This window comes from Enhydra lutris, unplaced genomic scaffold, assembly GCF_002288905.1.
Source record: "Enhydra lutris kenyoni isolate GAN:26980312 unplaced genomic scaffold, ASM228890v2 scaffoldscaffold24, whole genome shotgun sequence".
Lineage (NCBI taxonomy): Eukaryota > Metazoa > Chordata > Mammalia > Carnivora > Mustelidae > Enhydra > Enhydra lutris.
Window position 1 is genome coordinate 7,254,013 of NW_019154108.1, and position 13,342 is coordinate 7,267,354.

The 13,342-nt window shown below is 41.4% G+C and overlaps 1 protein-coding gene across 1 annotated transcript in view; it reads right to left on the reverse strand.

The window, feature by feature from the left end:
* Nucleotides 1–119: 119 nt before the first annotated feature.
* The window catches only part of LOC111150796 (opsin 3), a 43,249-nt gene continuing 30,026 nt past the window's right edge, over nucleotides 120–13,342 (reverse strand). Inside the window, exons 2-4 of the mRNA XM_022508399.1 lie at nucleotides 11,984–12,303; nucleotides 5,241–5,492; nucleotides 120–1,701 (exon numbers count right to left, since the gene is read on the reverse strand). Of these exons, the coding sequence (XP_022364107.1) occupies nucleotides 1,438–1,701; nucleotides 5,241–5,492; nucleotides 11,984–12,303 (836 nt within the window). The 3' untranslated portion in view covers nucleotides 120–1,437. The remainder of the gene's footprint in view (nucleotides 1,702–5,240; nucleotides 5,493–11,983; nucleotides 12,304–13,342) is intronic.

A 13,342-nucleotide genomic window follows, 5' to 3' on the forward strand; every position in this document is an offset into this window, starting at 1 on the left:
ATAATACATTTTATGAATACAGTTTTATACTTACTTTCATCCCCTTCAAATGTAGATTTGTTTCTTTCTTTCCTTTTTTTTTTTTTTTTTTTGTGCTTGGAACTCCTTTTCCAAACCCAAAACACTTGGCAAAATTGTGGCAAATTGTCGAGAGGATAATGTTGCCAAGTCATGTTTGAAATGAAACAGATCTGCCACTGACACATCCTTCCCATGGACATCCTCTGCTAATGTATGAGTCCCCAGCCTCCATGGTTATTTTGAAATTCACGACCTTTCCTTTGCTGGGTTGCTTTTCAATATTCCTTCTGGAGCGTGCTTCGCAGGACAGTCATCTTGAAGCTCGTCTTTATCATACGGCACATACAGTAAGTCTTTCGTTTCAGAGGAAGCCAGGGTGCTGATTTTCTTTTGATTTCCCTGGAATAGGCTCTCTGATAAATCTGATCGTTCAAACATAGGATAAGACAGTGACGAGGATCCAACACCACGGAAAAGTTGTAATTTCCAACATGTATGATACAAAGTTATTTTTACAGTTATTTCCAAGCTGTGAATACAGCTAAGTATTTTTGAGAAAAATGTATTGTGTGCCTTGGAAAATAGTGTCATTTAAAAAAATATATTTGAAATGAAAATTTCCAACATGTTAGAAGTTAATGGTGCCAGATGCCCATCTTGTGCCATGAATGGTTTCTCGTTACGGAAAGCACCCATTGAAGTAAAGCAACTGTCTTGCTCAGTTGCTTCCAGAGGCTAGAAAGCATACAGGCAATTCAGATTTCCTGCTGACTCACCGAAGTTCTGTTGATGTTGTGGGAGTCCAAGGCAGGATGCCCCAAAATATGCCACAATTTTGAATTTAACTTACTTAATAAACAGCAGATGCAAAAAGGACAGTCTGACCTTCCTTTGTCCTCCTGAAAGCAGGAAATCTCTCGTGTGAAAGGAACCTCCCTAAACCAAGGGGTAGAGAGACATCTGTATCATCAGAGACAGAGAACTGAGGGCTGAAAAAACCTGTATGAACAAACCCTGTTACTTTTACTAAATTACTACCAAGCCCAGATCCTGTTTAGAATTCTTTACTGACTGAAGCTCCCAAACATGAGTTTTCCTGTCCTGTCAATTCCTTACAGATTTATGTCTCTTTGTCTAAAATGTGAAAAAGCTACATGCCCTGCTCATTTCTTTGGGTCTCAATTTTATTATTGGGCCTCCATGCACACAGAATTAAACTTTTGGGTTTTTCTCCTGTTCATCTGTTTCATGTCGATTTATTTCCTACACCAGGTAGAAGAAAATTGTAGGGCAGAGGAAAGTTTTTTCCTCCCCCAAAATATTACACAGAGTGGGGATTCCGAAATAGTCCTCATAATGGAAGTCAAGAAGTGGTTTCCAGTATAAGGCCTCATCTTTCATTACCATTATTCCTTCCTATAAAGGACGAACTTGGATTACATCAACCTTTGACACACTGGTCTTGTCGCTGTCATCAACTGCCAGTGAGTCATCACTGGTGATGATAAAAATGATGGAAGAAGAATTAAAAGTCACTTTTTTCTTTGGCCTGTCCCCATCTTTTTGTGACATCACAATGGGTCTGATCTGCATTTCACTCCCATTGGCTGGTAGGTCCTTAGCAGGCCTCTGGCATCTCAGAAGTCGGAAACAGAGCAGTTGCAAAAGGGATCTTCGGAACTGGGCAGAGAGAAAATAAAGTTGAATATAAAGTAAAAATTTGGCCCTTAATCTGGGTTAACCCTAACCCTAACACTAAATTCAAATTAGTTGAATTTAATTTCGGTTGTTCTTTTTTATTTGTTAGCTGGGTGGGTGTGGGGTTAGGTGGCAATGCTCATAGGTACCTAAATAACCCTGGAGTTTTAGGGTTTTTTATTATTATGTAATTCTCATCAACAAAATCATAAAGGACTATTACAATACCTTATAATCTCCATGGATTCAAGTTGCATGCACCGTCTTTGAGGGCAACTAAATCTGTTTAAGAAATTTGAAATTGGAGGGGAAGACGAACCATGAGAGACTGTGGACTCTGAAAAACAATCTGAGGGTCTTGGAGGGGCAGGGGGTGGGAGGTTGGGTGAGCCTGGTGGTGGGGATTAAGGAGGGCATGTATTGCATGGAGTACTGGGTGTGGTGCATAAACAATGAATTCTGGAACACTGAAAAGAAATTTAAAAAATAAATAAAAACTTAAAAAAATATATAAAAAAAGAAATTTCAAATTAATTCATTCCACAAATATTCAGTGAGCAACTACAAGGTAATAGCTACTGGGCTACAATTTGAGAATACTGCAGGCAGCAAAGGCTGACAAGGCCTTTCCCACAGAGTTTACAGTCAGCTGTCCTCACTAATTTCCTTTGATCAGGTAAGGAATTTTTTTCTATCAAGATTACAAACCGTCTGGAGAAAAAAATACTACAGCAGAGAGTGCTAGTGCTCACCAATAACCATGATCCTCCCCTTGTCCTGGGTACAACACTGAACCCCATTTCTCAACTCCCTTTCAGGGGCTCCTCCCTGCTCTTCCCCTCCTACAAGACCTTAGAGGTCGAGCCTGAAGATTATAACATCACAACATGGAGGAACTTTGATTCCTACAGAACTGTATGGGACAGATCCCCTGCCCTCCAGCAAATAGAGTGGACTCTGGATCAGGATTTAATGAGCAAACCTTAGGGCCCTTGGGTGACTCAGTCAGTTGAGCTCCTGACTCTTAGTTTTGGCTCAGGCTATGATTTCAGGGTCTTAAGATCAAGCCCCGTAGGGGGCTCTGCACTCAGCAGGGAGTCTGCTTGAGATTCTCTCCCTCTGTCCCTCTCCCCACTTGTGCTCCCACATGTGTTCTCTTCCTCTCTCTAAAATAAAGAAATAAATTAAAAAAAAAAATGAAAAATAGTTTTCTTATTAATTCACTGAAATGGTAGAGTTATTTGTTGCAATAGTCTATCATGATCAATAAAACATATGAATAAAAAGTTACTTAATTTAACTTTTATCCCCTTTGTTCAGAGCAAAATTAAAGTTTAATACATGGGTTTTCCCAGATCAGGAAATATCAGTGGAAAATAGAAGAGCTAGCTACATTGATTTCTGTATTCTTTAAACCTTATTTGTATACAAGTTAGTATTTAGTCTATACTCCCCTTTAAAAATACTTGCTTGAGACTATCTATTCATCAAACTAGTGTTTGCTATACCAGCTTAAGTGCTAAAGATACATTATTATCAGTGTTAAAGTATGTCAAAATGTGTTTTCCTACATAAATGGTAAGCTCCTTGAGGATAAGGACCATTGTTTTATTTATTTGTTTGTTAGTTTTCTGTGTCTTTCAGACTTTCCATCTTAAGTGTGCTCCTGAGAACCAGAAACACGGGGACCACATGCAATGTTACAAAGCAGAATCTTGGCCACCCAGGCTTACCAAATCTGAGTATGTACTTTTTTTTTTTTAATGGTCTCTCCTGGTGTGGTGTATGTACACTAAAATGTTAAAAGAACTGACATAGGGGCCACTGGCCCAGAGAAAGAACACAAAAAATAATGTCGGGTAATGTATTTTAAATGTAATTATTTGCCTGTTGAAGTGGTAGTTCTTAAAATATGAAGCCCTTACACTTCTTCAGAAAATTAAGCTTATAAACTATCTTGTTAGAAAAATGTACACATGCATATTCTTAAAAAGTTTTATGACTAGGGGCGCCTGGGTGGCTCAGTGGGTTAAGCCGCTGCCTTCGGCTCAGGTCATGATCTCAGGGTCCTGGGATCGAGTCCCGCATCGGGCTCTCTGCTCAGCAGGGAGCCTGCTTCCCTCTCTCTCTCTCTCTGCCTGCCTCTCTGTCTACTTGTGATCTCTCTCTGTCAAATAAATAAATAAAATCTTTAAAAAAAAATAAAAAATAAAATAAAAAGTTTTATGACTAATTTCGGGGTTCTCATGGCTCTCCTGAAGCCAATTCAAATAATTCTCAGATTTTAGGGACTCTGAGTTAAAATTCTCTGGATTCAAGTAAATAGATAAATGAAGGCATCATGAAAGAGAAAGACCATCAATGAGTAGAGACTGAAACCATATGAAAGTACGAATAGGGAGATTTAGCAGTGAACATTATAAGGTTAATAGAAAAAATGTCCTCTCATTCCAAACTTTTGAGTGTTAGCAGCCAGAGTAGCTATTATTGCCTGTTATTAGTGTGATCTGCTACTTTAAGTTCCAGTGGAGAGGTTCCTGGGTGACGCAGTCTATGGAGCATCTGACTCTTGGTTTTGGCTCAGGTCAGGATCTCAGGGTTGTGAGGTTGAGCCTTGAGTTGGGCTCGAGGCTCAGGGCAGAGTCGGCTTGAGATGCCCCCTCCCTCTGCCTCTGCCTCTCTGTCTCTCCCTTTCCCTCAGGTCCTCCCCCTCGTGTTCTCGCTCTCTCTAAAATAAATAAATAAATATTTAAAAAATAAAAATAAAAAATGTCAATGCAGGAATTGGCCATTATTTATAACGTGGCAATGCTCTGGTCTTTAAGCTTTGCGACTTAGAGGCTTAGCCTCATGCTTCGTCGCAATCATGTGGGGCCCTCCTAGTCCTGGCTGACAGTGGTCAAGTCGAAACCTGTCTACCACACACACAGATAATAAGCTTCCCGTTCGATCTAGAGGAGTTTCTGGAAACAAATTAGTTTGAGCTACACACTGGTCGTGGCATGTGCATAATGATACCTGAAACCCTAAGTGGTGAGCTGTGAGCATGGACTTTGATATTCTAGCAAACCAGACTGGAATCCAGGCACCAACAATTCCTGGAGCAGGCCGGTCATTTAACTTTTTTGAACTTGTGTTATAATTCATAAATAAAGTAAAAAATAATACTAGTGCCTATCTCACGGTGTTTTGAAAGATAATGGGTATAATCTCCACAGTACAGTAAGAATTTTAAGTAAATTATTAACTTTGTGGCCATTATTATTACGAGACATAAAACGATTCCTGATGAACTAAATATTAATTTTAATGGAATTTTACTTAACAAGATTTTTGGTAGATCTTAGAATTGTTACTATTTTCTTTGGGGAATATCTTACATTTATTCCTGAACACTTTTTCCTATAAAATTCTTGACTTAGGTTTTTATCATTGAAGGTGTCTGAATAATCTCTCTAAAAGTATTACATTTTCCAACAACCACATCTACATGGTGAAAACATGTCTATTACCACACTTACCTTTCTGATCATGATGATATAAATAATCGGATTATATACAGTGCTTGACTTAGCAAAGAGATAGGAGACAAGAGATACTGTTGGAGTGACCAGGTGTCCGTAACCATTCACTACCATGAAACAGATCACGATATAAGGCATCCAAAAGATAAGGAAGATAAATATCATTAAAAAGCACATTTTGGCCACTTTCTTTTCATATCTTAAAATCTTAATCACTTGAATTGTCTGAAGATCTTCAACACAACGAAGCTGCAGAAAGGAGAAAGAAAGAGTTGGAAGTCAAAGAATCCTTTTCTCATGTTGCTTTGATAATAGATATACTGACAAAATTCCAGGGCCCACCCTCGTGGAAAGACAACTCAACAGGACTTTTGGGGTTAATTTCTGATCCACGAGCCTCCAGCTGGGTCCAGCCCTTAATCTCTCCATGTCTCAGTCCATGCATCTTTAATACAGTACTTTGAGCCACATAGCCTCTTTGATCCTTTAATGGTTTTTAATGTTTTCCAATTTATTTAAAGAAGAAAAAAATGGGGGCGCCTGGGTGGCTCAGATGTTGAGTGTGGGACTCTTAGTTTTGGCTCAGGTCATGATTTCACAATCCGGCCTGCTGTGCTCCACGCCCAGTGTGTAGTCTGCTTGGGATTCTCACTCTCCCTCTGCCCCTCCCCTCCCCCACGACAACCACGCATGTTTTCTCTCTAAAATAAATAAATAAAATCTTAAAAAAAAAAAAGAAGAAAATGAATTATTTTGCTTAGATCCTCCAGTCACTGAAAGACAGCCTGACAGAGTCCTGACAAATTGGAAACTCTTTCTCCATGATCCTGGAAACTCTAATCCAGACCATAACCCTCAACTTCTCAAACCAGGCAGCAAACATGTGACTTTGGTTCTGCATCGTTAAGCTGGTCTTGGTTAAAGCTAAATTCCCAAATGAATTCTTGCTGCAAACTATGGTGGCTTCCACTCCCAGCTAACTACTGCAAAGTGGGATTGGATGGGGACCTCGTTTGTGGTTGGTTTCATCTGGGCTCAGGTGCAGAGAACACTTGTAGCCACATTCCTGTAAACTCTGCATATCTGCTTTTAATTCATCCCTATTAAAGCACTGAAGAATAATGGTCTAGAGTCTGAAAGTTGTTTGGGTTTCTCAGATAAAAGTTCTTTCGAGGTTCCTCTATTATTATTACAGATTTGTTAGTAAGGGGAGGGAAATAATATCCCTCTACACCAAAAGTATGTTCTTAAATAAAATGGTTTTTCTGACTATCCTAAAAAGTTAAGTTTGCAAAAAAATACAAATGCCTTATGTATTTAAAATAAGATATCTTGCATACTGTTTATACTTAGTGCACAATTTTAAACTGGGAAATTTATTGCATTTCAACAAAATCTAAGCATTCCTTTTTATTTCCAGCATTATCATAAAAATTAAGGAAAAAAATTTCCAAATAAATCAGAACATGTGCTTATAGTGTTTAAAAGTATATTTGAATTGATACAGCTAAATTATTGATATAATCTAAAATTATATTGAAGAAACTATGTTCTTAGTAGAATCACCTATTCATACTGACAGAGAGTAGGAAGAAAATATGTATAATTAAAATGATTGTGTTTTTATAGAGTAGAGGAAGGTGTAAGAGTGGGCATGGTTGTAAAGTTGGATACTATTATTATCTATTCTATCTCTTATCTATCTATCTATTCTATTTTAAAAGAAACCATTTTATTTAATGTGATAGGATATTACTCTATTTTCAGAACAACATTTTTTGGGTGGGTGGGAAATTTTCCCTAGAGTTTTTTTTTTTTCTTTTTTAAAAGATTTTATTTATTTATTTGACAGAGATCACAAGTAGGCAGAGAAGCAGGCAGAGAGAGAGGAGGAAGCAGGCTCCCTGCTGAGCAGAGAGCCTGAAGTGGGGCTCCATCCCAGGACCCTGGGATCACGACCTGAGCTGAAGGCAGAGGCTTTAACCCACTGAGCCACCCAGGTGCCCCTCCCCAGAGTTTCTTAAGAAGGTTGTGACGTTCTAATAAAAGGTCTTGATTTGGAATTAGGTCTGGATCCATATCCCAGATTCACCACTTTTGCTCCTGGCAATCAATTACTTCCTCTAAGAGTCAAGATTAAAGGAGATTCAAATGAATAACCTCTTGGACAACAGAAGTTGGGTCCCAGTTCCACACACATGACTTTGTGGGATTATGTCCAAGATTAAATATTTATTTACACTGGAATTATATTTGAAACTAACACATTTATATGCATTTGTACTTTTATGATACTATGGAATATTTGGAATCATGATTTTTGGCTCCTCAGTTGCAATTAATGAGTATATATATATTCGATATACTCAATATGTCATATATTTAATATACGATATATTGCATTGTATTGATAATATACAATATACTCAATATACTCAATATAACCACAGCTCAATCATCTGTCTCCAATTCTCCACCATCCAGAGTCCCCACAGACTCATCTCTACCCTTTCTGGGCAACTCAATTCCCATCCTCTCAACATGTATCAAAGCAGAGCACTCATTTATCATCTTGAAATTACATGCATGTTGGAGAAGTTAACTTAAGGAAATACTGGGCTGGGAAAGCCCAGTTTCTCTTTGGTACAAGGATATAGTTCTGATTATTGTTCTGGATTATTTGTATTTGTATATCTGCAGTTTCCATGATTATTTTTCATTTATCTCTTTTGGCCTCTCTGTTTTCTCATTCTCCATTCCTTCACTCTGTCCTTTCAAAGTTTTCCAAATAAAGAGCCCCAAAATGTCCTACCCCAATATTCAATCATTTGAGGATATTTTCTAAAACGGCTACAGATGGAGCAAAAGCATATGCACAGCTGAACTTGTCCTGAAGTTTGAACCACTTAAGACACAGTCCCCAGATTTCCCAATAAAAGAGTCCTCTGCCTACATTAAACTGGGCTTATTGATGCAGACACCTGTGGATTTTCAAACACTTCACCGTGAGTCCTTTTCTCACATAAGAAGCTCTGTCTCCATCAATGCTATGAGTCACCCCTCTGGATAAACCACCAGGTTCTGAGCGGAGAATGCTGTGGTCTAGAGTCAAGTCTCTTCACACTTGCACCACTTCCCCTTCCAATGCATTGTTTGTCACTCATTCCAAAAATAGGCTCTGATCAACTATTTTATGAAAGTCCTGTTCCAGCTATAGGTGAAAAAATGAATAAGACTGGGTCTCTGCTTTTAAGGAATTCACTGTATTCTGAGGGTGACAGGCACACAGACTGCTTCCATTGATGATGCATGTCGTGAGGGAGGCGACCAGAGAGGGCTAGGAGAGCACACAGGATGGGTAATGGATTCAGACATAGGTAAGGGCAGGAAGATACTGAGCTCAGCCTCCTGTGGTTCAGCCAAGTAAGGAGGAAGGACAGAGTGTTCCAGGAACAGGATGAATGCTAATGTAAAGTAGTAATAGAACACATGTCAAGTTCTGGGAACAAGAAATATTGCACTTGACTGGAACCCGAGTTGGCTAGAGGGTCAGCATGTCAAGAATTAAAGCTGGACACACAGACAAGAGATGGTAATGCAGGACCCTGGTAGTCACACTCAGAGGCTTTATTTTTCATCATGAAGGCAGAGGAACCTCTGAAGGATTTTAAGCTGGCCAGTGATATGAGAAAACTTGCATTTAAGAATAATTACTCTGGTGGAAGTATGGAGAAAATGGATTAGAAGAAAGCAAGAATAAAGGAAGAAAAAACTAAGGCCCCTTTGAACGGAGTCTGTGACCACAGGAGAAGGGGGAAATGGATATAAGGAAAAATAGGAGGTTGAATACATGAAAACTGATAATTGATTGTGGGATAATTGGGGAGATTTGGATGAGGAATAGTCAAATATTATGCTCTCATTTCTGGCTGAGGAATAATGACCATTCACTGAGAAAGGGAATGAAAGAGCAGCCGATCTAGGGGAAAGATGACCCATTTGTCTTCACGCACACGGAATCTGTTAAGTCTGAATGTTCTGAAGGGGCACCTGGAAGGCCAAGTCAGTTAAGCGTCTGCCTCCGGCTCAGGTCATGATCCCAGGGTCCTGGGATCGAGCCTTGCATCAGGGTCCCTGCTTAGTGGGGAGTCTGCTTCTCCCTCTGGGCCTCACCCCACCCTCACCCTGCTCTCTCATGTTTTCTCTCACTCTCAAATAAATAAATAAAATCTTAAAATAAAAAAAAAGAATCTGGTAAGTCTGGGGACCATCCTAGTGGAGGTCTGCAATAGGCAGCTGACTGGGACCTGACAGAGGTCAGAAGAACACCCTGGGTCAGAAATAGAGATTCCAAAGTCACCAAGCTATTGTTAGAAGGGGAAATCCTAAGAGCATATGAGATGCCCAAGGCCAGTGTCTAGTAAGAGAAAAGAGCTACACGCACAATGCTGGGAATCCCACGGGAAGCATCCCTTAGCCGAGACCTAAGAAGATGGGCCAGAGAATCAGCAGCAAAGACAGGAGAGAATGGAATCCTAGAAACAGTGGAGGAGAAAACCACCAGTGAGTGGAAGTTGTCAATAATGCCACAAGGGTCAAATACCACAGATGTCAGAAAAGAAAAAAGAGATAGGAATGTGTTCCCTGAATCTAACATTTGGGAGATCATCAGTTACCTTAATGTGGGCTGTTTCTCTGACAGTGTGCTCAAGGAAGGAAGCGCCAATTTGCTATGGGTTGGGGAATTAAACGCTAGGTAAGTTTATTAAACTATAAACTCTTTGAGGCAGGGGCGATATCTTATACATGTTATATCCTCAGAGCTTAGGCAACGGCTTAGTCATCTTGGGCCTCCATAACAATATAACATAGACTGAGTGGCTTAGACAACAGAAATGTATTTCTCACAAATCTGAAGGCTGGGAAGTCTGAGGTCAAGATGCCCACAAGTAGGTTTCAGTATGAGACCTCTTTTCTTGGCTTGGAGATGGCTGCCTTCTCTCTGTGTACTCATATGGTGGAAAGAGAGACGGAAGGAGGGATGAAGGGAGGGATGAAGAGATGGATGGAGGGAGGGAAGGAGGGAGGGAAAGACACAGAGAGAGAAAGAGAGAGCCACTGGTCTTTCCTCATTTTCTTACTAGAGCACTAATCCCATCATGAGGGCCCCACTCTTACGACATCATATGACCCTAATTACCTCCTAAAGACCCCATCCCCAATACCGTTGATTGAGGGTCAAGCTTCCATATATAAATTTTGGAGAAAAAAAAAACATTCAGCCCGTAATAGCAATTGGTGCACTCTAGATGTCCGACCAATATTGGCCAAATGCATGCTTGCTGAGTGGCGACAGAACACCAAAAGCCACTAATGCTTCTTTGAGTAGATACTGGTGCAGAGGGCGATGAAGTGAGAGCCAGAGGGAGTTGAGAGCAGACTTTGCTTTCGTATAATAGTAGCATAGTTATTGCTAAAGAGAAGGAGCCAGAAGTAAGGAAGAGATTAGAGATGTTAAGTGGAAGAGAAAACTATTAGTTGCGAGAGGTCCCTGGGGGCAGAAAATGGGGTTGGGGGAAAACCAGAAGCTAAGGTCAGCTTGGTCCTCAGAGATCTATGCCATGACCCCAGAACTGAAGAGGGGGACCTAAGAATGAGGCTGAACAGAGAGATTTGTATAAAGGCGGACAAGGAGTTGAGACATTTCTTGATAATGGCTTTCTTTTGCCCAATAAATAAGCATGATTATTTGATAAGAATGACTGGGGGGCAGGGCAAGAGCTGAATTAAAAGGAGAACTGAGGATTTATAGAAGTGACCGTGTGAGAGAGCGGACCCTCCAGGGACCCAGACATTGCCAGACACTGCTGAGAGGACATCTGGGTATGGGCATTGGGAATCTGGGTGCATATTTTCCTCCAGCCGCTCTTTGTAGTTTGACTACAGCCATGGGGAAAACCTATCTTTGGATTGAAATGGGGATTTTTTTTCTCTTTTTATACAAAATAGATGTGTATGAGAAAAGTTCAAATGTGGAAGTCGGCAGTGGGTTATGATTTAAAGTGATGCATGTGGTCAAGTTCGTTTGTTTTTTTTTTTAAAGGTGAAAGTTAGAGGGGTTTAGCAGGGTGCATAGGAGACCGCTGAGCAGGAGTTCTGAAGAAGGAAGACGCAGACAGGAAGACACAGTGATTGAGCAAGGAAAATGTATGAGGCTAAAGTAGGAGACCACCTCCCACTGTCACTTCAGACGTCTTGCTAGCTAGCACTCAACAGGAAACCCATTTGTGGCCAGTCTTGTGCTTTATGATTCAGAAGTGATTTCCGGACAAAATATCTATACTATGGTCTAGTAGATTTACATGATCTTTGAATGAATAAAATCATGGGAAGTGTGGAATTTCCTTGGTTAGAGTTCTTTAATTCTAATAGTGTCAGAGACTGCAGGTGTTCTTGGTGGTTACTGATTTTATCTGTCCAGAACCCCTTTCCTTCCTCCTTGTGGTTTAGAGAGTGGCGTAGAGAAAGTGGATGTTATTCCTCATTTGCCTTTTAGAGAGTGACTCAGTGCCCAGTTCTATTGAACAGAGTAGAATTCTATACTCTCCCAGGAAGTCCCCTAGAACGGCGCCAGCTGCGGACAACCACTGATCACTTAGGGAGAGTTTGAGTCTCTTCTGCCCAGAACTGCCCATCCTGGAAATAGATTAGGGGAGGGGCACCTGCCGTTTTCAACTTACCATTCGAACGGAATACAGAATATGGCCATAGCAATGGGCTATGACTCCCAGGGGCACCACCAGACAGCCAAGAAATAAGAAAAGCACAAAGGAGGAGTCGTTGGCGTCCTTGGATTTCCAGTCCACAGAGCAGCCCAGTCCATGCACGTCCAGGATGTACCTGTTCCAGCCCAGCAGAGGCGCCCCCGACCACGCCAGTGAGTACAGCCAGATGTAGGTAATGGCCCTCCAGGCCCAGGAAAAATTGATCACTCTGGCATGGACCACGCGAATGTAACGTTCATAGGCCAGCACAGTCAGGGTGGTGATGGAAACGATGCCTGCAGAAGAAGAGAAAGTGGGACACTATGACATGGCGCGGTGGCGGCCGGACGAAGCCGAGGGTCCGCTGTCCGCTGGAGACACCTCCCAGAGTGTCCGGAACAAACAAGGTGCTCTGGAAGCCACATCTGAGAGGACTAATGCCTCACAGACCCCAGGACATTTGACTGGAAACGCATTCACCCAGGAAAGAAAACCAATGGCAGGTGGGCTGCGCAGGACAAGAATCAAAGCTCTGCCCCAGCCATACAGCTCCGGCGCTAAACTTCCTGCACAAGAGAGACTCTGAAGAGAGGGTCACTCAGTGAGTCTCATTGGGTTTGACCTTTTCTCAGTTGCGTCTGACCCACGACTGAAGATGAAATTGAAGTGGGTTTCACAAGGCTGAACGGACAAAGTCACGATAACAGTACGCAGGGGGCTGGGTTAACCTTCCTGCTGGCGGCCATAAGCCTACGAACTGTTCTCAACCAGGACGGCTGACGAGGGAGGGCAGCCTCCTGTGCCCTGGGCCGCACTCGCCTCCACTGGCAGCAAATACACTTCAACAACATTCTCATTTATTTCCCTGCCTCTTCCCAGAGAGTGGTTCATTCCATCAACAAGCGTCTATGGGCACCTGCTGTGTGCCAGTCCCTTTTCCAACTCTGGAGGTTTCAGGATGACAGAAATGCAGAAATCTAGGTGCTCAGAGGAATCCCCGTTGTGCAAACAACAGTAAGACTGCGGGAGGTGTAAATGTATCATGGGCGTCACGGATCAGGGGGCCTTTGTGAACCAGGAAGGAGAGCATATTCCAGGAGAAACTAAGACTTATGTACCAGAGCAGGGAGACCATTTAAGGGTCTAAAAATGATGAGAGGATTCAGAGGTGTCAGGACTCCGAGGATATAAAGCAGAGAGGAGGTTAAAAAGGAGCCGATGAGTCTATTGGAAAAAGGCTTTTGATTTCTTGCTAAGGGTTTTTGTTTCTTTCTCGTTCTTTAAAAACAAAACAAAACAAAACAAAACAAAACCACTTTTCCTCTATAAAATAGT